Source organism: Ammodytes marinus (assembly GCF_949987685.1).
Source record: "Ammodytes marinus genome assembly, chromosome: 18".
Classification (NCBI taxonomy): domain Eukaryota; kingdom Metazoa; phylum Chordata; class Actinopteri; order Uranoscopiformes; family Ammodytidae; genus Ammodytes; species Ammodytes marinus.
Window position 1 is genome coordinate 25,450,244 of NC_137222.1, and position 26,328 is coordinate 25,476,571.

At 41.5% G+C, this 26,328-nt stretch overlaps 1 protein-coding gene across 1 annotated transcript in view; it reads right to left on the bottom strand.

Annotated features, from left to right (window-relative positions):
* The window catches only part of megf10 (multiple EGF-like-domains 10), a gene marked incomplete at its 3' end in the record, with an annotated part of 86,760 nt that overhangs the window by 11,831 nt on the left and 48,601 nt on the right, over positions 1 to 26,328 (bottom strand). Inside the window, exons 7-22 of the mRNA XM_080047264.1 lie at positions 25,821 to 25,941; positions 24,294 to 24,430; positions 23,167 to 23,379; positions 13,162 to 13,336; positions 10,866 to 10,986; positions 10,091 to 10,254; positions 9,107 to 9,209; positions 8,388 to 8,534; positions 7,331 to 7,465; positions 5,260 to 5,388; positions 3,684 to 3,812; positions 2,927 to 3,055; positions 2,153 to 2,281; positions 1,525 to 1,749; positions 1,044 to 1,159; positions 839 to 950 (exon numbers count right to left, since the gene is read on the bottom strand). Of these exons, the coding sequence (XP_079903390.1) occupies positions 839 to 950; positions 1,044 to 1,159; positions 1,525 to 1,749; positions 2,153 to 2,281; positions 2,927 to 3,055; positions 3,684 to 3,812; positions 5,260 to 5,388; positions 7,331 to 7,465; positions 8,388 to 8,534; positions 9,107 to 9,209; positions 10,091 to 10,254; positions 10,866 to 10,986; positions 13,162 to 13,336; positions 23,167 to 23,379; positions 24,294 to 24,430; positions 25,821 to 25,941 (2,285 nt within the window). The remainder of the gene's footprint in view (positions 1 to 838; positions 951 to 1,043; positions 1,160 to 1,524; positions 1,750 to 2,152; positions 2,282 to 2,926; positions 3,056 to 3,683; positions 3,813 to 5,259; positions 5,389 to 7,330; positions 7,466 to 8,387; positions 8,535 to 9,106; positions 9,210 to 10,090; positions 10,255 to 10,865; positions 10,987 to 13,161; positions 13,337 to 23,166; positions 23,380 to 24,293; positions 24,431 to 25,820; positions 25,942 to 26,328) is intronic.

Below are 26,328 nucleotides of genomic sequence, written 5' to 3' on the forward strand. Positions count from 1 at the left end.
GGTGTGAAGGAGAGAAGTTCAGAGGGCCTTTTCAGTTCGCTTATAGGGAGGGAAGAGACGTCCAGGACGCAACTGCTACTCTTCTCCATCTACTTTTTAAACATCTTGAAGGCAGTAAGAAGCATGCCAGGCTACTTTTTGTTGACTTCTCCTCTGCTTTTAATACGATCCAGCCCCATGTTCTCGTCGAGAAACTAAATAACACCTTTAGCCTAGATCCTTGTTTAGTGGGTTGGGTACTGGATTTTTTAACCAACAGATCCCAAAGTGTTCAGGTGAATACAACAGTGTCTAGCCTTCTGTCCACCTCCACTGGTTCACAGGGCTGTGTTCTCTCTGCTCTTTTCTTTATTTTATACACTGACGACTGTCGCAGTAACCACGACAACCGTTTCATCATCAGCCTTCTTGGGACACTAATAAGAACCTTGAACCTTGAACCTTGAGGCCTAGCTGTGAGGCCTAGCTGTGAGGCCTAGCTGTCAGGCCTAGCTGTCAGGCCTAGCTGTGAGACCTAGCTGTGAGGCCTAGCTGTGCATACTAGACTTTTCAAACACATAAATAACGTCACAATCCCCCAAAAATAATTATCTGTTTTACGGCGGCGTCAAAAGCCCCTGTCAAATGAATTTCAAGGGCCCTTTCAGATTATTCAGTGGCATTTTGCCCGATTTTTTTGGCATCCACATTGGAACCCACACATTACAGGAAAGTGATGAGTGGGTTAGTGGGAAAGGGACTTACTATCATGTAAGACTAACAATATTATTAGACACCAAATTGCAGCGTTATTTCTTTGATATTTTAGTGTTGCTGGATATTGCATTCCAGTGCTCACCCAGTTCATTGAAGCAGTGGCCCTGTTTCCAGTCTGCAGGCAGTGTGCCGGTGCAACCCACTGGAGGAGCCCTTTGTCTCTGATTCTTTACGTTCACAAAGTTGCTCTTGGCCTGAAAAAAGAAAAGGTTTAAGGGATACACATCAGATGTTAAGACACATTCCAAACTGAATTCTTAATCGATTCAAAAAGTGGCCTCTCCTACCTTTCCATATGGGCCATTGTTCATATATGGCGGGCTGATGCACTGGGGCAAAGTGTGGTAGCTGGGGTTGGAGAAGTAGTTGCTGGGGTGGGCCTCAGGTGCTGCTGGGTGAGCATCTGGAATAACAAAGTGGATGTTACCAGGATACAACATGAGTCAGTCTATCAGGGCTTCAGAGCACGAGAGCCCAAATGACAGGCATTTCAATCTGTGATGTCATGCAGAGAGAGAGTCACACTAAAGAGCTAAACTACTGTATCACTATAGTTAACAATGGGCCAGTCTATACAGCTCCCTACCTGTATACAAAAGGAAACTAAAAGAAAAACTGTGCTCAGTGGATACATAGCCTAATCCATGGCAGCTATTGAAATGATCAAACAGCTTTTTTTAAATACATCCCCCCCCCCTCATTTGTCTTTATGTCTCAATCAAATCAAATGAATGGAAGCCATGCCTAACAATGCACCATGTGACCTACCAGCCATGGTGTAGTCAGCCGGGCCCCTCAGAGCAGGAGTGTAGGTGACGGCGGGCATGGCGGGCTCTTTGCTCTTCTGCTTCTTCCTGTAGATGATGAAGAGGAGGAGGAGGAAGAGCACCAGCATCACCAGCACAATGATCCCTGCTATGGCTCCCATCTGGTATGTGTCCACCTGCAGCGCTGCACTGGTCAGACTGTTCAGGCTGCCCACCACCACACCAGCTGCACACAGGAGGGGATGCAACATGCTGTGGCTTTAGTCTGTCTGGACTCAATCAAGATTCTTTTTTTTATTTTTGTTTTATTAGACAGATTTGGAGTGACAGAGATGAAATGGGGCAGAGAGGGGAATGACATGCAGAGAACGACCCGGGCTGGAATCTAACCCGGGTCTGCTGTGAAGAGGACAGAGACTCTATGGGGAGCCCCCCACACACTAAATGAACTTTTAGTCCATTTCTGAAATAAAACTTGATAAAAAAAAAGTTCTTCTTTCAAAGGGAGATGGGCATCAATTATTAAACAACCAAGGGAATCTGATTAAAGTGAACATTCTCAAAAAGCTGATCTGAGAACAGGCAGGCATTTTGAAACTTTCCCTGAATCTGGTGCAACCTGTCCTCACCTTGGTCACAGCGAGCTCCCTTCCAGCCTGGGCTGCAGTAACATGTTCCTGTCATGTGATCACATGTGGAGTTATTCAGACATTCACAGACCTGACGGCAGCCGTAACCATAGGAACCAGGAGGACACTCTGGAAGGAAGAAAAAGCCATCCTTTAAGAAGGTCTTCTCTAACCTTAACAACAGGACAATAGTATTCTGATGCTAACACACAGGATTGTTGATATTTGAACTGAGCTACAAAACAAACACCCCCTCCCTTCCTGCTCTTCAGAGGCTCCGCCCCAAGACGTGCGTTGCCTTAGCTAAAGCTTTTGTCTGCTGTCCAATAGCAGCGTTGTTGTTACTAACATCAAGAATGCTGCCTGTAGCTGATTGGTTGGAGAAGTGTTGCTGGCCTCGGTCCGACTCCCTTTGTATACATACCTGTTTACAGAGCCTAGACTGTGTATGCACACAGGACTTTTTTTCAGCGCACACGTGGTACAGACAGATAGCGGACGCTGAGTTGATATTCACTGATTTTGACAAACAGTGTTTTCAATTAGAATCGCTAACTCAACCTTTAAATGTAAACATGGAAAAAGGGTTTATGACCTCATGAATTTCAATGCTAAAAATGAGCTAAATGAGATGGCAAAGTGGACACCACCGAAGCGAGCACAAGAAATAAAGAAAGTGTACAGCAGTTTGCTAGAGAGGAGTTGTCTGTTGTCAGTTGAGGTGTAGACAGTTAGCACTAAGAAGAGTCAAGAGTGTATTAGAGTGTAACTGACTGTGTTCACAGTGGCGCCCCATGAAGCCGGTTCGACAGGTGCACTGCCCAGAGATGTGCTCACAGTCCGCTCCATTCTTACACTGGCAGCTCTGGGAACAGTCCTTACCATAGAAACCCAAGGGGCAGCCTGCAAGGGAGAGTTATCATCATAAAACCACACATTTTCAAAATGCTCTATTTCTGAAATAATAAGACACAATGCTGTGTGATATAATCCATAATACATCAAAGGTTTATCATATAGAGCTGTGTAATGGGAATTATAGCATATGGTATATCTCCTGACTGAAATATTAGAATGCTTATCAGTGCAATGAGAAACATTGTATTTATCTTGTATTACTCCTGTATGTCCAAGGCTAGATTCATCAAATGGTTATTCTAAAAAGCACACAGACAAGAAGTTACACCTACTGTCTTACACTCAGACCCCCCCTACAGTATCTTCAGTCTGTCTCTGTGCCTCCCCTCTCCCCCTCCCTCGCATGACGGGCCAACCAGACACTGCTCTGTTGTGTTTCTGTTAAACAGAATGCTGACATGCGGCCTAAACGTTGCCATTCTGTCCAGGAAGCCCTCGTGCTGCCTGGATTGGATGGACCTTCATGTTCCTAAGGATCCAGGAACATGAAGCTTCTCTTTGTTTGATGAAATACTCTTTGCTTGATTGTTTCCAGCCTTATGACACAACAGCTGTTTAAATGGTGATCTACCTCTAGTGATCTATTATGAGTGAGTGAGTGTGTGTGACTGACGCTGGGTGCAGTAGAGGCCGGTCCAGCCCGGGGTGCACTTGCATTCTCCATCATAAGCGCTGCAGTAGGCTCCGTTGTGACAGTTGCAGGTGTGAATGCAGTTGGGTCCCCACTGACCAGGTGGACAGGCTGAAACACAAGGTTAACACAATGTTAGCGCTGGAAATCTTATCCTATCTTTTCCAAATCATTTTCACTCACTATACACAATCTCATGGGGAAGTACTTTAAAGGTGCACTATGCAGTTTGAAGGGAGGGGGATTTGTTTATATTCACAGAGCCTGCAGTTATGTTACAAAACATATTCAACTCTACATTAGTATTGAGTAATTCTATCATCAAAAATCAAAACTAAATCATTTTGAGGCACCTGGAACCAAACATACTAGAACATGTTTGTTAAAGGTGAAGTAAGCGATATATTTATGTTAAAGAGGACCTATTATACTTTTCGACTTTTATGACCTATAAACGTTGTTATAATGATTTATAGTCATGTTTAACCATACTAGCGTATCAAATAATTACGTACATGCATTTAGACGTATTCCCTGCTGACCGTCTGGGGTGGCTGTGCAGAGCACTAAACACTAGGGCAGCCGGTCGAGAAATCACGTGTTCAAATCGGTTAAAATTTCCTGCCATCGTGTCGTCACGATTCCGGATTTTTCCATGTATGGTAATGTGCTGCTCAGGCATGCCCCCATCTTCCTGCTCTCAAATCTACCCGCGCGCTGCTGAAACTGTTCCGGAAGGAAGGTAGCCAATCACAACGGAGTGGGGTTTGCAGGAGGGGAGGGGGGGGGGGGGGGTGGGGCGGAGAAGCACAAAGCAGTGTGTGGAGCAGACTGCTGTGCTCGCTAGGGTGAGAGGAAAAGTGTCCCGAAAATCTACATGGTTTTTTGTGATGTGATTCGTGTCAGGTTGCTCTATAGCAGGTTTTAACAAGAAATTAAGACTAGAAAAGTAGTATAATAGGAGATATTTTACATACGTGTTAAATCGCTCTTTATTCATACAGTGATCACTTACATAATGTGCGCATTTCATAACTCCGATCTCTCAGTCACTCGCACTGCATGTAATCGGCAAATAAACTTTTCGGGTATCCCACGACTGATAACCAATCAGAAGAGAGAACGCTACAAACCGGCACCCGTCTCATTGCCGGTGCATGTGCAGAGCAACAGATGGGTGAATGTGTATGCGCCTACAATGGCGGAGCAGGTAAAAATCCTTCCCAATGTCTGTTTTGATGGTTTTTATCATGTTTGATCACACTTATGGATCTGAGATGATGCTAGATAACTCACTGCTTGAAGACCGCAGTGCATTAATGTGACCATAAACTGACCATTCCGCTTACTTCACCTTTTAACAACAACAGTGAAACAGTAACTTTTCAGGAAGCGTTCTAACTTCAAACAGTGTTGCAGGGATCGCATTTTCTCTATTCAGTAATGAGAATATACTTCAGAAAATGTTCACTTCTGTGACATACCCAAAGTGACAGAGTGCACCTTTAACATGGACAGTAACATTATAAAATGTGTTTGATTTGATTGAGTAACTCACGCTGGGAGCAATCACTGCCGATCCATCCCGGGTAACATTGACAGGACCCGTCGATGGGGTTACAGGTGCCGTTGTTGGTGCAGCTGCAGCTCCAGGCACAGTTCTTCCCAAAGCGAGCGCTAGGACACACTGCACACAAGACAACGTGTGTTCATCATGCATGTTCCTCATGCACATTGGAGCTAGTTAGCAACTATTCTCACTACTTGAGAATATCACTGCCAATCTCAAGCCCCTTTTACACAGAGATTGCGGCATATTGATGGAACATCACTCCAAAATGCCGGCTTTGCTTCTGTGTTATTTACACAGAACCAAGCAACGCCGGCCTGCTGGCGCATCAGTAGTCCCTTTTACACAGCGCTCCGGAATGAAAGAGGTGCTTGTAAACAGCGTCAGGTGTGACGTAAACATTTAGCGCCGCGCCGGTCAGCTGCTTTACAACAACACTGGCTGGTGAATTGAGAGCAGAAGTGCTGGAGCTTGCAGTAAGAGGGCCGTATTTTACTGTTCCCACGATGTGCCGGTTGATCTCGCTACGCGCTGAGTCCAACATCTCTGTTAACCAAACTGACAAAAATCACTCTGCTGCTCACTGCTTCACCTCTGTGTCTGTGTCTGTGTGTGTGTGTGTGTGTGACAGGTTGGCTGTGAGCGAGTCTCTTTGTAAGGGAAGCGATCTGCCAATCAGACATACACATACACATACACACAGTGTGTGAAGTCACGTTACTGTAGACAGAAATAAAGTGTGGATATACGCTCAGACTTAGGATAATAATAGCGGTGGCGATCCGGTCGCAGCCTAGCTTAGCCTAGCCTAGCCTAGCTTAGCCTAGCTTTCCCATTGTACAACTTCCCCTGGGCAGAAATAGACTCATACACTCTGCAAAATGAAGCGTGGGGGTTTGGATTGAGCAGCGGACCTTATGACCAGCTAGATTATACGCCATTCCTTTTATTTGGTGATTTTTACTGGACATCAGGCCGCCATGGTTAATGTTAAACACACGTCCTTCAACTGCTAACATGGTCGCATGTTTAGAACGTAGGCTATGGAACGTCAAACGCCCCCCTGTTCCGCAACAACAAGCTGGAGCATTTAAACAGAGAGGCGGAACTGATTGTGTCGGGAATCTTCCGCAACGGTCGCATTTAAACAGCAGGGCGGAGGGCCTATACGGCATATTCCCGGCTTTCACTGGCTGTGTAAAAGGGGCTTTAGATATCATGCATGGAATTACTGGCTTGTTCTTGGCATCTTGGTTGGTTGCTGATTAGGTTCAATTCTTATCACACACACACACACACACACACACACACACACACACACACACACACACACACACACACACACACACACACACACACACACACACACGGTCACTAATAGTTCTCATGTGTAAAGCTGTTGAACTTTAGAAGAGCAGTATGTCAACTTCATATGACCAAGTGTAATGGTCAGTTCAAACATTTACACTGTATAATTCCCTGCACTGAAATGATATTGCTGCATGGGTCTCGACGAAGGATATTAATCCCAACCGTCTTCGGGCTCAAATGCTTTTTTGATAATGTTATAAAGCGCCAAAGAATATTCTTGGAACAGCTTTTAATCATTAGTTGATAACATGCTTCTACCTCTGTGCAATATCCCTCTGTCACGTTACTCTTTATCAATATCCCTCTGTCACGTTACTCTTTATCAATATCCCTCTGTCACGTTACTCTTTATCAATATCCCTCTGTCACTTTACTCTTTATCATTCTCATTTTTATGCAATTAGTACTATACCAGCTTTTCATATTCTGTGAATATTTGAATTTTAGATATTTGTGTCCACTCCACCGTAAACCAACGTAACAAAATGTCCTTTAATATGTGAACTGGTGTATTTATGAATGAAAAGTCTAAGTCTAAGTCTAAGTCTAAGTCTAAGTCTAAGTCTAAGTCTAAGTCTAAGTCTAAGTCTAAGTCTTAATGGGACTAACACAAACAGGAAGCACACCTGTGCTTTAGCCTGAAGCCTTAGCCACACAGTAGAACACAATGCTCTACAGGTAGACTCACCCTCATTACACAGTGTGCCCTTGAAGCCTGGCAGACAGTCACACTGCCCGGCCACGTGGTGACAAGGCCCGTTGCTATGGACACACTGTGGGCACGTCTGACTGCAGCGGTGACCAAAGTAACCTGGAGAGCAAACTGCAGGCAGGGGATAACAAGTGTTAGTATAATCTGCTTGGTAATGAAGTTACTGTGGGAAGAAATCATTGTGCAATCAGCAATCAGGACCCTCTTTTAGGCTTTATCCTCATGATAGACAGCTTAAGACACAGGGAGATTTTGAAGGTGGGGTCAGAGATTCTGGAGAATGCCAGTTGTCGAAATCAGTGAATCTGCGCTGAGATATAAAATCCAGTGTTAATACACAGCCTGGGCTCTCTAACCTGGTAGGCCTACAAAACAATGGGTTTGCTAACAAAGAGGGCTCGCCGTAGCTAGCAACATGCCCGTTTACAGAGCCTAGGCTGTGTATCAACACTGGACTCTTGCTTTTTCAGTGCTGACTCAATATGTAGAGGTAGTGGATCGTGAGGAGATATTCCATGAATTTGACAAAAAAGTGATTTTGACAACAAGCGTTCTCCATAACCACTGAATTCATCTTTAACATAATACAGAATACAGTTCCACAATTGTCCAGTGTGTCATTAGGTTATTACCCCTTGTGTGGGGATTCAATGGCAATATCGCCCTTATAAAAGGCCAGCCCTCTTATTTTGTGATTGAAAATGGTCTTGATTTATATAGGTATAGCGCTTTTAGACGATTTTCTCAGCCCCAAAGCGCTTTACAATTCTTACCACATTCACACACACACTCATACAACGATGGCAGTAGCTGCCATGCAAGGCGCCCTCTGAACCATCGGGAGCAATGTGGGGTTCAGTGTCTCTCCCAGGGACACTTCGACATGTGGCGGGTAGGCGGAGGATCGAACCTCCGACCCTGCACTCCAGAGGCGACCTCGCTACCCACTTCACCACTGCGACTGCCACTGCCGAAAGTTGAAATGAACTTTTTAGTCCTGTAAGTCAAGCATGAGCAGTGTGTGTGGACTCACTCCTCTGGCAGCTTGTGCCTCTGAAGCCTGGAGCACACTCACAGGAGCCCTCGTCTGGGGAACAGGACGCCCCGTTCTTACAGTTACAAGGGACGGAGCAGTTTGGGCCCCAGTGCCCCTCTGCACACACACTGTCACAGTGGATACCTACACAACACACACACACGCACGCACACACGCACACGCAAGCACGCACGCACGCACGCGCACACACACACACACACACACACACACACACACACACACACAAAGAAAGAAAATAGTAAGGAAAACTATTAAAAAAAAACGGTTAAAATTTAATATGCAGAGTCTCATAATGCTGCATTTAAAGCAAAGGACTGGGAGCTCAGCTTTTATATTGACATATTTTAATCATGACAATAATTTATGAAGATGAATTCGCTTCAGCTTCATGGCCATACATTTGGCCTTTGCATTATTATCTTTTTTTTATTATTTGTGTGTTGCTTGTGCCTTCTTTTGCTTTTAATATGCTTTGTATTTAGTTGTATTTACATTTTTTTAAGACAGCCAAACGTTTATCATATGTGACACGTGTTCTGAGGAAGATCTAACTTTGTTTTCAGATTACAGATTTGGTATAAAAGAAATTTGGTACGAAAATATTGAGAAATCCGGGAAGTTGTGTGTGAGACTGTGAAGGTTTAAACACAAATGTTGTCTGTTAGTAAATGAGGGCCAGTGTTATTGTGTCTCACCTGTCCATCCAGCCAGACAGCGGCAGTGACCAGTGGAGGGGTGACAGCCGTCAGCATGACTGCAGTCACAGCGCTCTCTACAGTCCAGACCGTAGGTTCCATCCTTTTAAGAGTCAAGATCCAAGATGGATTATTTGTCATATGCACATTAACAATTACAGCAGCAGTCATTGGTAATGACATTCTTAAGTCTCAGGCTCCTCTCAACAATGTGATATATAGAAGAAGAAAAACACAAGTGAAGAGAGCAACACCTGAGACACACATAAACACAACAGTAGAGCAAGGACACAGTGAAGATAGAAGAGTAGAGATAAGGTGAGCCATATAAATATTAAGTAAATGTAGAATGAAAAATAAAATAAAAATGAAATGTAGCTGAAATAGAATACTGTCGGTGGAAATAAAAATGAAAATAAAAACTAGTGAAATAGGATACTGTAAATGTAATAGAATAATGTTAAATATGATAAAAAATATGTATACGCGATATGCACAGATGTCAATTATGATCCTACACAAGGTCACCTCATGACAGGCAGCCGGTCACACACACTAAGAGTCTTTTCAACAGCTCCATGTGTTCTAACAATACACTTTACATTATTGAAAATGTACAGCATGAGATCAACTTAACCAATGTCAATATCTGCAGCCCCAACAAGGGTAGACCCATCCTAACAAATATTGGATGCATGTATGGGGTTGTAGTTAGGATTTGTAATGAGATGTAAGACACTGACTGCTTCCATTCAGATGTCATTATGTTAGCTGTTTACAATTGAAAATCCTGATAAGATAAAAAATAAAAACACTACAGCCGAGCGTCAGGTTGCAATGTAACAATATGTGCAGTTTTAAAACAGTCAGTGAACTAGATGTGTGTTTTTTTCTAACTGACACAAGAATAAATGAAAAATATATGTTGGAAACAATAAAAGGTTAAAAAGAAAACATGACTGTGCTTCTTCCATATGGTCTGACCTGGCAGTGGTGTTGACAGCTGTCTCCTCTCCAGCCTGGAGCACAGGTACAGCCCCCGTCCAGAGCGTTGCATGCTCCCCCGTTCAGACACACACAGCTCAGGTTACAGCCCACACCCCAGCGCCCACTGGGACAGTTGATGGAGCAGTCCACGCCATGCCACCCTGATGATTCAACCAACACACACACACACACACACACACACACACACACACACACACACACACACACACACACACACACACACACACACACACACACACACACACACACACACACACACCCACACACACACAGCTTGCATTAGATTCGTCGTAGCTAGCGTCCAACAATGACCTATTCCTTGAAATAACGCTGACAGCGAAGGTCACCACCACATGCACAGTCATCACAGAGACATTGTGATGACTATTTTAAGTAAATGAATAATAATATTTGAATAATAATGATAATAAACTTCATTTATATAGAACTATACAATGGTATAAAGTTCTTAACAAAAGCAGACTCAACGATAATTGGACCTGAGCACAGAGGAATTCAAAACAATCAAATAAATACCATCATATAAAAAGCAATAGAAACAAGACACGTAAAATCAATCATTTTAAAAAGGCTTTCACAAGGAAAACATTATAAATAATGAATTATAATGCCATCCATATGCACATACTGCATATTCACTGTTTTTTCTAGTGACTTGATTTGAAGTCATATGAATGGTATGGAAAATGAGAGAAAGCCACTGCATGCAGCATGTTATTGAGTGTCTGACCTGATTGACAGGAGCAGGATCCGTCCACAGATGAACACTGCGCTCTGTTCTTACACTGACAGTGTGAGGAGCAGTTGGCTCCATAGCTCCCCTCTGGACAGCCCACAGAACAGTCAGGGCCCTGAGCACGGACATACAGGCAATCACAGTTAGTGCAGCTCAACCACCAACATTATTTTTACTCATATTTTACAAGCCATCATGATGCTCCAGTCAGATATCAACACCTCTTTCAACATAAGAACATACTGTACACTGTAGTACATTGTCACATACAAGACAATTTCGATGCCCTCTGTATGTAATATTAGTAGTGTCTTGTAAGCCGATCTGGACTGGGCACACTGTTTGGATGACCCTAATATTTATTTTTAATGAATTCATGCTAGAAAAAAATAAAAATAAAAAAAAGATAAAGGATTGTATAGGAAAACACCACTCGCTGATATGTTCTTCTTCTGACTGCTGCCACTAGGTGCTAGCAGAGAGCTGCATTTTGACTGATAGCAGCTTTGAGCGTGTTCTGTGTAAGCACATGGCTGCTCTGCACTGCACAACTGACATTTTCACTAAATCCACTGTTAAGAGATCTTCTGTTCCTGATGTACTAGTGTCTGGTTTGGCCGAGGTTTGCATACTGGGATTGAGATGTTAGCAGCACACAGCCAACCACATACTGTATCCAGGGCCGGATCAAGGCATAGGCATTCTAGGCACATGCCTAGGGCCCATTTCCACTAGGGGGGCCAGTGAGAGGGAATATTTTTTATTTTTATTTTTAATTTTTTTGTAGGCCTATGTGTGTTTGATATTAACATCATATTATGCAAATGTGAGTTATCATACAAAAAAGGAATAGGCCTACAATGTTTTGGTCTGGATAGTTAATAGCCTAATAATTGAATCAGTTCATCCGAGGTTAACTTATCACTCGGTATTGAGTTTATTTAAAAACATTTGGAAATTGGGCTGCCCTCAGTTGCCCATGCACTGTGTATAGTCTATAGCCTATTTCGGCCTCGTCTGTGGAAAAAAAAATAGCTGGACAACAGAGTTCTTCTGCTTCATTCCTCTCACTGCATTTAAATGCATTCACTATATTACAGAGAAATATGTCCCATAAAAGAAAAAAAGCACCAAGCCCATCCCAGAGGACCCTGAATTATATATTTTTTATATTAATATTTCTATGGAAAATCCATGTGTCTTTCTTCAATAGCTTCTAATTTATCCGACCCAGTGTCTCCTCAGATTTAGCCTCTTAATTTTCCTCTCATAGTGCACCAGATTCATGCATTTCACTTTAAAAAGGTAAAAAAATCTCCCGGGGGGGCATACCCCCGGACCCCCCTAGGTGAGTCATGATCTCTGCTGGCTACTATTTGACCCAAGTTGGACAGTGGAGGCACTTGCGGATGAACTGGGTGTGAATGACATTTAACAATAGCCCTAGTCAATCATTAACATTGGAGAGGAGGGCCCTAATCAAATTCGGCTTAGGGCCGCCATGAAGTCTTGGCCGGCTCTTAGCCGTCAAAACCAGAGTTTTTCTGTGCGGCGGCTCACACCGGCGATGTCTCACTGTGAATTTCGCCGTTACCCACCACAGAGTTCCACGCCAGGTTTCACCAGGTGAATCGCTGCTTCGCTCGAGCAAGGCTTTTGTGTTTGGATCAGTCGTGGGCGAGTGTTTTAACTTTATGCTGAATAAAGCATTGCACTGCACTGTTTTTCATCCAGTTTGAAAAATTGCTCCCACACTGGACTCTGCACGCACCTTACAGAACTGCTCCTGCAGTGAGGTCACGAAAAGACGTGAACTTGCATACACGGTTACGTTTATCTTTACTCCCGTTTACAAACGCGCAACTCTTAAACAAATGGTCAATATTTGGTAACTGAACATGATTTATTTTGCCATTTCGGTGGCCGAACTTTCGGTGAATCCCTAAAATATATAGGGCTATGCTTTCAACTATTGTTACATTATAACAATTTTCATATAAACAGTGAAACAAAGCCTGAAAGGTAATGAAAATACCTAAATAAATAAATGAGCATAATAATCTTGTGGCAGTTCGAATGTATGGAGTTTTTTCCACTTAATCCGGGCCTGACTGTATCCTAAAAACTGTAGAAACCTCATGAATTAAGTTAAATTACTTTATTAGTCAATGGCTACTTTGAAATGGTTACTGGTCGGCCCCTGTAAACTCTAGGCCATCCTACCACCTACCCACGATTAACATGACATGTACAAGCATTCATTGACATACTGTGAGGTTAGAATGGTTACCCTGAAGCCTGGAGCACAGACACACTCTCCCGTCACACTGTGGCAGTCGGCCCCGTTCAGACAGTGGCACAGCTGCCTGCAGGACTCTCCATAGAAGCCCGGGGCACAGGTCTCATTGCAGTAGAGTCCGGACCAGCCAGGCTCACAGCTACACTCCCCTGACATAGGGTGGCAGCTGGGGGGGAGAAGAGAGAGGCAAATATCAAAGTTAGAGATTGCAGTGTACTGTAGGCTTATCACTGCTTTTCAAAATGTAGGTCACTATCTGTTGTGGGTAACTGAATCTTTATTGGTCTGCCAGGGCTCATGGCCTGAAGGGGGTTCCCACAGTCTAATTGTTTCTCCCTATTCTGAGTAGGGTTGCAAATTCTGGGAATTTTCAAAGTTGGACATTTTCCATGGGAATTAACTGGAATTATGGGAATAAACGGGAATTTACTAAATTTAGGGTTGGCCCTTATAGGCCCTGGCAATCCATATGCACTAAATCCTTCTAACTATGTTATTTCAGTCCTGGCAAACGGTCTAGACACTAAAAAAGCAGTTTTTTCAACTACGTTTTGTAATATTTATAAACATTTAAATTCAATAAGATTTTTGTAAAAGCTTATTGAGACACACAACTTTGATAACATCATTGATTTTGAGTATTTTAGAACAGGTTTACAGAGGCTTAAACAGTGATTTTGAATAGGGGAGGACGGGGTAATGTGAGGCATCGGGTAATGTGAGACACCCCCTGTATCTAGGACACGGAACACATTTTTGGTCATGCGAGATATATGTTTTCAAGCCCCTCTCATTTCCCCTTGGCCATGAAAGAGAGGACCTCATGGTGATGTTGTAAGCATGTTTTTTTTCACAAAAATGTATTTTTGATTGTAAAAGTAAATGTTCTTGCTGTCAACTTAATCGATTGTTGTGCCTAATCAAATTCATTCAGGTAGAAAAACTTCTATCATACATGTTGATGAACTACCAACATATGAAACCATGTGATGATGATAACTGAAGATTAAACTGAATTGAGTTTCTCAAATTGTGGCAGTGGGGTGAAGTGATACAAATGCTGTGGGGTAAAGTGAGACAGTGTCTGTGCCCTCTTTTAATGAATCCATTATATTTGAGGTAGCAAGGAGACTAGACTAGAAGACTAGACAAAAGACAATGTGGGCTGGAGGTGGGGGTTGATGGTTGAAGGGGTGTCAGCAAGGGCATGGTTTGGCACATATGTATGTGGGGGACAGGAGAGTGACCTTTAACATCAATAGACTCTAAGAAATATGTCTTTAATCAATGAATGATCCCAATAAAACAAATGCAGAAAAAGACTCAAAAGATGGAAAATGACAGCTGGGTCTAGTCCTGTTCTGCGTCCCAGACTGTTCTGGTTCTGATTGTCCTTTGCTCTGACCCCCAGACACTAGCTGGCTCTAAGGGTCCTGTGTTGTGACCCCCAGACTGTGTTTTAATCTAACTGGTTCTATCTGTCATTTGAATGTTAATTATTGAATATGAATGATATGTTGTATTTGATCAGTTACTTTCAAGTGTTTAGAATTTTTTTTTGCTTAATTGACCAAACCCCATGATTCTGTTACTAGTCCAACATTAGTTTTGTAATATTTGGTTTTCAAGCTAGCTGTCAGGATTCTAACTGTTACAATTTGTGTTGTTGGTAGTTTCAGAGTGTAAAAAGCAAGTGGATCAGTTTACCCCCTTGATTTTTCTGGTCTGTCTCAGTTTACCCCACAGCTGGGGTAAAGTGAGACACATGACAACTTTTTTTAAAACAATCATATTTTCACTGCCCTTTGTCTATAAAAAATTCTGCTAATGCCCATTTCTAGGAAACATCCTGAATTAATCGGAAATGTGTAAATTTGAGTGATAAATCATTTTAGCTCGCTTAGAGGGGAGCAAATGTAAAAAGTGTCTCAGATTACCCCGTTCTCAAATATAGTTAGGGAAAAATCTTGACAAAAAAAAACTGATTTCATGCAAGTACACTTGATAATATCTCCACTATTCCTCAATCACATGCACATAGCACACTATTACTGCAGGGGTACTGAGGCCACGCCCCCTACATGCACTGTGCTTTCCTCCATCACATGGGGGGGCATTTGACTTTATTTATTGAATGGATGGGGTCAGACAGATGAGTTATATTTTACTCAACATTCATCTTTTTGTTGTTCAGTGAGATAATTGATTGTTCATTAAAATTATCAAAACTTGATAACGTTCTACTTACAACTTAATCCGTTAAAATGTTATGTTTTTTAATTGTATGATTGTGCATGGATGTCTGCCTATGACAAAAAATAATGTTTATATATTTAGGTTTATGTTTGGATATGATACAGATTATTTGAATTACCGCCATTTATAGTTAATTCCCAATTTTGAATATTCCAGAGTTTAACTTCCCATGGAAAGTTTCCGGAAACTTTCCAATCCTTTGTAACCCTAATTCTGAGTGGGTACACTCAGTACAGGTGTGTGTAGGATGCCCAAGCTTTCCACTCCATTTTGAATGTTGCACCTAAAATGCAATTGCCACCTTATGCACACCTGAATTGATAGCTATCTGCTGCACGTTAACAAAATACCACATTTTCCAATAGCATTATTGACAATACACACAAATACAACATATTACGCCAATCTGGTGATGTAAAAATGTCATCTGTCTGACATGGACCAAATTGTTGGTCAAATACACACTGTTGACCTGATGGGGATGCTGTAAATCTGAGGAGGGTCAGACAATACTGGAATGAAGCAGAAAACCTCCTCTGAATTGGATGGGATTTCACACCAACTGATGTTATTAGCGTCATTAGAGGGATGACTGAACCAGCCTTACCACGCACCAGGATCCCAAGGCAAAGAAAGACTTCTTTATGTGTCAAGTGTTATTGGAAATTTGTTGTTGATTATTTATTTTCATTCCACCGGCCAGGGTTCCAAACAGAACTAATGACTGAGTTATAAATAGGAATAAGAACATCTTATCAACATTAAGACGTCATAGCAGACACCAGTTCATAATCTTTGCATTATTGGTCCCTCACTAGTGGGGAAAAATACAACGTGGTGCAGAGAAATAATAGTCTATTTATCTGGGAGAGATCATAAGTTTAGGGTTGCACAGAGACCATAGTGTTCTACAAGGGCAGAGAAGTCAGACCTGAAACTGGCCTGAACACAGCCAGTTCTGGCTCATTTCAGAGCAGGACTCAAACCTCAAGTTCCTTCCTGTCAATCACCTAACTAGGCTAATGATCCACATTCACTGCATGCTGCCTCTTTTGGGGCCAGATTCCGATTATAGGCAGAAAAAAAATCTGATAACCGATTAATTGGCCAATTACTTTTTTTTCTTATTTTTTTTAATATATAGGGTAGAGTGGCCTAAGTTGTGCCGGTGGGGAAGTTGTGCCACCCCTTGTTTCTAGAAAACCATAGAAGAAATTGGAAATGTGACCACATATTTAAAGGTGCGAACACACTAGGCATTTTACACGCGTAAGATTTACGTGCGTAACGCGGCTAAAATGTTGCTTGATCATTTTGTGTCAAAAAAGGTTATACGCGCGTAATGTGACGAGTCTCCCTCCCGATATTGTATTTCCCTTATCAACTATGGCTGCGATCAGAACCGACCCGACACAACAGCGTGCATGTCCACACAAAAACAACAACAATACGGCCAACAACTGTGCCAAAAGACAAACTGAACAGCACAAATAGCCTAGCATTAAAACAGCATTGCATATTCACGGCAGCTACATAACAAACACAGTTACAGCAGCATCGGTGCACGGCGGCACAACATAAAGGCAAGTAGCCAAAATTACCCTACCTGGCTGTGACAGGGGACCGTGACAGGGGACCGTGGCTGGCGTAGATCAACACCGGTGCTTCGTGTACTTGTCGTGAAAGTCCCGCGGACAGTCGTCATGTTTGGGTTCATAATATGAGGCGCTAGCCGCCCGCACACAACAGGGTGAGTTAACTAATGCTATACGGCGCTAACTTTGTTTATCGGCTAAAGCACAGCTACACATATTCACTGAATTAACCAGGAAGTCCATTCTCCTGGTTTACTTTCCCCACGTATAACCCCGAGCGGCTTCATACAGCACCGGCCGCCGCAATACATTTACTCCTCGGTGTCTCGCATCAGCCTCTGTGTACAGTACACTGTTCTCCGACCCTGCCAATGTATGTGACGTAGGGTCAAGCTCAACGCTGATTGGCCAACGCGGCTAATCGTCTCGCGTAGGAGCAACAAAAGTTCAATTTTTTGAACTCCTCGCGTAGCTATACGCGCGTAATATATACGCACGTAAAGCTACGCGCATAAAAATTTTGCTTTAGCGCGAGTGAAAATGTTGCTTTAGCGCGAGTGACGCATTTACGCGCCATGTACGCGCGTAAACCAATGGTTCCCTATGGAAAAGGGGCGGATTTCATACGCGTCTGTACGCGTGTAAAATGCCTAGTGTGTTCGCACCTTAAGAAGAGCCATCCATTTAACTCATTCTGTAAATAAGGGAGAAACATGGAATAAGATATTAGCACATTTAAACTCAAAAAACTGTTTTTTGCCTCTAAAAGTAAAATTTCCATGATCAAGGTTTTTTGATTATTGTGTCTGAACAATTATAGACACGTTTGAAAACATTTGAATCAGGGCTGTACGCTTATTTTTTTAGGTGGTAGCACTGGTGCTAGCAAGCAAAAAAATTCAGTAGCACAAAAATAAATTTGGTAGCACCCAAAGTATGATCGAAAACTTGCATAACCTTAACCCTTGCATTTCGCTCTAATTACCTTTGAGCATGTCATCTTGGTCTCATTTGAGATTCTCAATTAATATTATATCCTAGTGCGTGTAGTAATAATTGTGGAAAAATTAATAGGGGTGCACTGATTGCAATTTAGAAAAAAGAATCTAACCTGCCAATTGCAATTTTTTGCTGATTCAGAATTATTATTATAATGTCCTTCTGTTAATTAAAACCAAACTTTAAAACATTAAACATAGCCTATTAAATAAATAAGTATATATATTGGTACAATTTAGGATAAATTAAATAGGTTGTTGTGAATGTGTTGGGAGTAGCTTTTCAGTGGCTTATTTAAAACTTTGTAAATAGACTAGGCTACTGTTGACTGCTCTCTGCAGCTGAATGAGTTGCCTTTCAAGCTAGAAAAAAGCGCTAACTACCTGTTCTTACTGCCTTCAAAATAAAAGTCAACTCACGTTTGGCTAGTAACAGGCTTTTAATGTGAAGGCGCACAGGAAATGTTCTATTTGTACACGCGCTAACTTAACTGCGGTAATTGCCGTTGGTGAAGTTTTTATACCTAGAATCGCTGCACGAGCACCGATCCCGAGGACACATATCTTTCACCAGCCAAAGTGGAGGGTGGACTCAATAACTTACTTGCCTAAGACTCATTTACCCGCAGTGTTAATGTAGAGCCCTCTAAGCAGTGTTGTACAGCGCTCCTCTGTGTTTCAAAGACAGCCTCTCCTCATTAGCAACCTGTCACACGAGTGCGAATGGATTTTTATTCATCATCGCACGTGATCAATTTCAGTAGCAAATGCGATCAAAACTGTCGCTCTGTACAGCCCTGATTTGACACATGTTTTAGTGCTTCAGTATGCTACACTTTGTGTCTATATAGTTAGCACGATGTCAGCCCTAAACTGCTGCATCATGCTTATTATCCAAAATTCTGGGGTTGGGGTGATTTGTGCCAGAGGGCCTAGGTGAGTTATAAGTAAGTAAGTAAGTAAGTAAGTAAGTAAGTAAGTAAGTAAGTAAGTAAGTAAGTAAAATGTATTTATAAAAGCACATGTATAGCAGTTTGCACTGTCCAAAGTGCTTTACATAGTGCATTCAGTAGGTAAACAATGAAATAACAATAACAAAAAGCCCATACATCCACATATAAACAAAGATAGTAGTACAGAGGTAAGATAGTTAATGGAGAGGAAAAACCAGGGTGTACAGATGGGTTTTGAGCCTTGATTTAAAGGCAGAAATGTAGGGGAATTGCATATGCCAGGTGGCAGTTGGTTCTACAAGGGCGGAGCAGCTAGTGCAAAGTACATTACTGAGAGTTGTGCCATTGGCATGGCTGTTTACACTGGTCACCAAAAGAAAGTGATTGTCTACAGTAGCTCAGAAGAGACTGACATCTCCATTCCACTTAAAGGCCTACTTCACCGGTTTGAATATGAAGGTGTATTGAATTCTGAGATCCTATGTAGTATAAATGTGCAAAAAAAAAATTGAATTGGTTCATCCTAGCCTGAGAAAAGGCAGAAAGAGTGTTTTTTTAACCCTATATTAATCTTACTGTGACATCACAGTAAGATAAATATAGGGTTAAAAAAAAACCTTACTTTGTAAATATTACTGTGATTTCTCCTACTGTGACATCACAGTAATATTTACAAAGTAATTTTTTTTTAACCCTATATTTATCTTACTGTGATGTCACAGTAAGATTAATATAGGGTTAAAAAAAACACTCTTTCTGCCTTTTCTCAGGCTAGGATGAACTGATTTTTTTTCAACCCCAACTATTTAGAATTGGGGTTGTAATTTAATTCTCAACAATCTTCACATTTCCACTGGGGTAAGGTTGTTCATCTGGTTCATCACAACAGATCATTTCCACTGGGGTAAGGTTGTTCATCTGGTTCATCACAACAGATCATTTCCACTGGGGTAAGGTTATTCATCTGGTTCATCACAACAGATCATCAGAGAAATTAAAGTGAACCAGTCGCAAAATGATTTTAGTCGCTGAATCTCTTCTTTTTCTTTATCTCTAACTTAAAGGAATACTTCAATACGGAACCAGCGTTCTATCATTATAAAATCACTATTATAATATAATGAATAAGGTTTTTCTTCCCTCAGTCTTTCCTCAGTCTTCCCTTGGCCCAGCTGTCCTGTTAATCATAACCCTACATTTTTACTGAAGTGATGTCACATTAGTAAAATGTAGGGTTAGACAGTGAGACCATAAAACACTCTTTCTGCCTTTTCTCAGGCTAGGTTGAATCGATTTAAAAAACGTTTGCACATTTATACTACATGGGATCTCAGAATTCAATACACCTTCATATTCCCACCGGTGAAGTAGGCCTTTAACGACACCACTGATGAGAGTTCAGATGGCCAGAAAGATGATGATGGTGACTTTGTCATTGTGAGCTTTGCAGGTAAAACCATTAGATCTGCTAGGCATTGTTTAAGAAAATTGTCCTTCAATCTTTGTAAAATATTTACTTTACTTTAAATAAACCTTAAATAAGTAATTGTCCTATGGATTTGTCTTGCATTACAGTTTATGAGATATATATCAATGGCACAATTCACCCCATGGTATTCTCTCCAACGGCACAACTTACACCACACCGGGGGCAAGTTGTGCCACAAGACAACTTTTTTTCCGAAAGCTATATTTCTTCAACAGTTTATTCCAGATCCAAAGTTTTTATTGCCAGGGATGCACAACACCCTGAAATATATGTACATATTTGAGTTGGAGACTTTACTGTCAAGGCCTCACTTTAAAGTCACTTTGAGTAAAAAGTGGCACAACTTAGGCCACTCTCTCCTATTGAAAAAATTATACTTTTTTGAACCCTTAAATAAATAAATAAATATAAAAATACTTTTTACTGTCAAAAAATGTGAGCAGGATTTTTTTATTTATTGTAATATATTATGAATTGTCTAAAAAAATTAAGTGTTGCAAATATGTCTTAAGTGACATGGGGCATTTTAAAACTCACACATTAAAGGTTCAGTAAGCAAAATGGTACTTTTAGCTAACTTCCTGTCAGTGACTGCAGTTAGCAGTCCCCTCCCTCGTCCCCACATTAATGCACTGCAGTCTTCAAGCAGCGAGTTATCTAGCATCATCTCAGATCCGTAAGTGCGATAAAACACGATTAAAAACCATCAAAACAGACATTGGGAAGGATTTTTACCTGCTCCGCCATTGTAGGCGCATAAATTCACCCATCTGTCGCTCTGCACGTGCACCGGCAGAGAGACTTACCCGCTTGTAGCGTTCTCTCTTCTGATTGGATATCAGGTTGTGGGATACTCGAAAAGTTTATTTGCCAATTAAATGCAGAGCGGGTGACTGAGAGACCTGTGTTATGAAGCGCACACACTATATAAGTGATCGCTAAATGAATATAGAGCGATTGAACACTTATAACGCATAAATATATCGCTCACCTCACCTTTAAGTATTTTATCGAGTCATTAACTGTCAAGAGATGACCAATGCCTCTACTATTGGCTGCAGGGGGAACTGTCAATGTAGTGTAAATGAATTCAATGTATGACATCACACCTGCTGCTGCTCCTCCAGGGCAGCAATGCATTTCACTAAACACAATTCCTGATCAAAATAAAAATAAAATCTGACAATTTTGCTCCGATGATGATTATTCTGAGATAGACTATAATGGGCAGATTAATGGGTCAGGCTTTACTTCATACACATGCCATATCTACACACAACAAACACTGAGTCCACAGTTGGCACAGGCAGAGATTTGGAGAAAAAAAAACAGAATAACAAAATAACACATGCACAATGTCTACTTCAAAAAATATAGCTTGACTTCATCAAAAATAACCAAACTTGAGCTCAAAGCTTTACACAGCAAAATGCCCCCCATCCAACCTGAATCACATATTTAGTTGGCTCCAGTTTTAAGACATTTTTCTTTTAAAACTCTAGGACATGTCATGCCTGCAGGGTGTGGATAATGCACAGTGAATGAGCTGTATGAGTGAGTGTGTGTGGTTGAGTGACAGCTGGTCCACCTGACACAGCACTCTCATTGAGGAGCACAGGAGCAGCTGCTCTCTGGGGCAACACATGTGACCACCAGCTGTGTCAACCCAACAACAGGAGCTCACACACAAACACAACACTCACGTTTGAAACATACAGATTTGAATGCTAATCACTGACTCTATTCTCTGTTAAACTAGGTTCAAAGTGAGCCACTTTAAGGCCAGAAACAGCAGGCAAACACATTGTTTTTCCAAGCACTTGTCAATTTTGAGATTATTTTGCTGTTTATCTTCCATAACATGTCTTCTTTCATTGGTGTATGAATAAGAAGGTCCAAAATATACATTCATGTGTTCAATTGACTAAACCTGGTCTGAATTATGTGTCCATATAGGCTATTGCTCCTATACAACCATATTTAAGTGCTATTATTTCAACACTAGTTATTTTTATTACTTTTAACTAAAAATCTCAACTTCTAAAGCCCTTACATCAACTAAACTTTCCATAATCAGTCTTTGCACTATTCTGAAGGTTATTACAGAATGATAAGATCATATGTTGTTCATTGTCTGATTTATCAACTAATGCTACCCTGTTCACCTGCAGTGTCTCATCTTAAAGGTTCAGTAAGCGGAATGGTTCTTTTAGCTAACTTCCTGTCAGTTACTGCAGTTAGCAGTCCCCTCCCTCGTCCCTACGTCACCACATTAATGCACTGCGGTCTTCAAGCAGCGAGTTATCTAGCATCATCTCAGATCCATAAGTGTGTTCAAAAATGGTCAAAACCATAAAACCCACATTGGGAAGGATTTCTACCTGCTCCGCCATTGTAGGCTGGTAAACTAACACCCCTCTGTCGCTCTCTGCGCATGCACCGGCAGAGAGACATGCCCCTTTGTAGCGTTCTCTCTTCTGATTGGATATCAGGTTGTGGAAAACCAGAAAAGTGTCTCGCCAATTACGTGCAGAGCGGAGTGACTGAAAGACCTGTGTTATGAAGCGTGCACACTGTATAATAAGTGATAACTGTATGAATATACAGCGATTTAACACGTATATTAACAACAAATATATGGCTTACTTCTGCTTTAAATAGACCCTATCTCCTATATGCAGAACACAGGTGATGTGTATGTGTACCTGTGTGTATGCTGTGTGTAGCATGGACACTTCCTATTGCAGCGCAGGCCGTAGTGTCCATCAGCACACAGTCTGACGTCACACACCTCCCCGGTGTATCCCGGCTCACACACACACATGCCGTTGGTGTGGTAACACTGGCTGTTGTTCTTACAGCGACACTTCTTTGCACAGGCAGCGCCATAGGAACCCACAGCACACTGGTCCTGACACCTGTACACAGCAACACACAGTTAGATTCATGGTCAGTTAGATTTATTAGGATGGATATGATCAAAAGCCATTGCACCACTATGTTGTTAGATCCTCTAAACTGGATTGTGTTCATGATCATAATCAACACATTTTGTTACGGAAACAAAAATGAAGGTGCAAGAGGTAAAGAATTCTGTTTACAAACAATGACATTCTACATGTATTTAGTCGTAAACCCACATCAGTCCAACCAAAACACAAAGAAGCTGGGTTTGGAGAAAAAATGCCCTGTGCATACATCATCATTTAAAGACAGGCAAGAAGGAGAAAGAGGCAAATATGAGCTTGATTGTCTCTCTCTCTCTCTCTCTCTCTCTCTCTCTCTCTCTCTCTCTTTTAAATCCTGTCCTGTTAATGGATTCCAGTGGGTTTGGGTGTGGCATGCTAGTCTATAGCATGGCGTTTGGGTTGCCCCTCAAACCCTTATTTACTCATAAAGTACACTTGGAAGTGCTATTCTTGTCCTGTCACTGGTCGGCCTAAGTATATGGTGTAGTCTCTGATATTGCTAATTATATGGGGCCTAAACCCTGCGTCAGAACAGTCACTGAGCTTCTGTTATAGGGCTTCACTCTCACTGAGTTACACAAACAGTTTACCCTCCTTATTTTACCTTCCCTAACGTAGAAACCCAAGATATACAATATTTCACCATCTACTTTTTAACATTCATTTTGTTTTTACACAGCAAGTGGTTACTGCTGCGGCTTCTGGCCCTGGCAATGTTGTTTTTCTGTATTTGAGCCCTATCCCTCCTGACACACGTTGGACAGCCATAGTTGCATCTTCTTCTTCTTCTTCTATCCCATAACCCCGGAGGGTCGTTGGGGCACCTCCATAGTTGCATACTATATGGTAAAAGTAGCTCTCGCCTTTCTCCTGTGTAGCCAGGGCTGCAGACACACTGTCCGGTGGATGACAAACACACGCCGTTGTTGTGACACTGACATTCCTGAGAACAGTTTAGTCCGTATCTCCCCTCTGGACACGGCTGGCCACACACTGTGCCCTGCAAACACAGTCAAGATCCAAGATGGTGTATTTGTCATATGCACATTAACAATTACAGCAGCAGTCATTGGTAATGACATTCTTAAGTCTCAGGCTCCTCTCAACAATGTGATATATAGAAGAAGAGAAAAACACAAGTGAAGAGAGCAACACCTGAGACACACATAAACACAACAGTAGAGCAAGGACACAGTGAAGATAGAAGAGTAGAGATAAGGTGAGCCATATACATAGAAATAAAATGTAGAATGTATAATACAATAAAAGTGAAATGTAGCTGAAATAGAATACTGTAGAAAATAAATAAATAAGTATAACAACTGTAGTGAAATAGGATACTGTTCATGTTATAGAATAATGTTAAATGTAATAAGAATATGTATATGCGATATGTTCAGATGTTAATTCTGTTTAATATCTGTTTATTATGTGAGCAGCTCAAGTCTCTGCCTACAGACGTATGTCTTCTATGCCTGCTATTATCCAAACAGAAGAGTGGATACCACTCCTCTGTCTCTCTGTTTTGTAGTCCATAACTTCTTAAGGCATACATTCCCAGAGCTCCTATCAGATTATGACTCAATGTAGTGACTCCTATAGTCTTTGATAGGCATGTCTGTTGCCTTTCTGACAGTCCTATCCAAAGAACTGTTGAGCCCTTCATCTTCATCCAACATGTTAAAGCAGCTGCTGGTCCTATCAGCACTGCTCTGCCCTGGTTGTGCTCATTCTGACATCTTATCACCTTGTCTGCCTGCTCTCCCCTGGTTTTCTACTCCATCTATCTTAATGACACTTCTTACATGTCTGCTGCTACATGATGTCATGCCTCAAGTGCTTCTTCCTTGTCTCACAGTATGTACTAACAACTCTTTATCAGTTTGAGGTCTGTAATATGAAATATTGCATAGTATATGTCTCCTAACTGAAAAGTTACTTTCCTAAGTTCCTAAACGTGTATCCGGCACACCACTCAGACAGGCTACACCTCTTCTGTTGTCTTGTACTCAGGCCCACCCTGCTGTGTTGATAAGACTTCCTGACTCCTGTTTGCATACTGTATATTCTGGCCTATTGTCTCTCTTTGTGAGCATTGTGTGATTGTACCTGGCTGAAGTGTGAACCAATCACAGGGCAGAGATTCTGCCCCCGTGATGCTGCTTTGTGAAAGTGGTTTAAATGACTGTGTTTCCACTTGAGCATTATCATTCCATACTGTAAGACTTCACTGTGCAGTGCAAAATGATCCAAGCCAGAAATCACTGATTTGAATTAAACTCTCATGCTAAACTTTATACAGCCAGTATTGTCTGATTGACTTTCTCACAACAGGTCATTCTGCTATTTGTATAGTTGAGAGAGATTGTCCATGTGTAGTGTGTGTTTACCATCCATCCAGCAGGACAGGAGCACTCTCCAGTTACATGGTGACACACTCCTCCGTTCTGACAGGGACACCTCTCCTCACACTGCTGCCCATGTTTACCTGGAGGACACAGGTCTTCACAGCTAAAAGGAAAGAGACAACAGAAAGCTCATATGTTTCCATATATTAACTTTTCATTGTATACATCTCTGGAAGAAATGAAGAGACCAGTCAAATTATTTTCTCACTGCATCTCTACATTAATGAACGGAAATGCTCTAAATGAAAACAAATTATTTGGAATGTGTGATGTTATCAGTAGTTCATATAATAGTGATATACTGTATAGTAGTTTATATATAAAAAACTACAAGTTCATTTTACTCAAACATATACGAGTAAAATAGTAAAATGAGAAACACTGAACATTTGGAGTGGTCTCTTAATTTTTTATTTAAAACATATAGGCTATATATATATAAAATGGTGATGCAAAGTGTAAGGTAATGTAAAGTCTTTTAAACAAATAA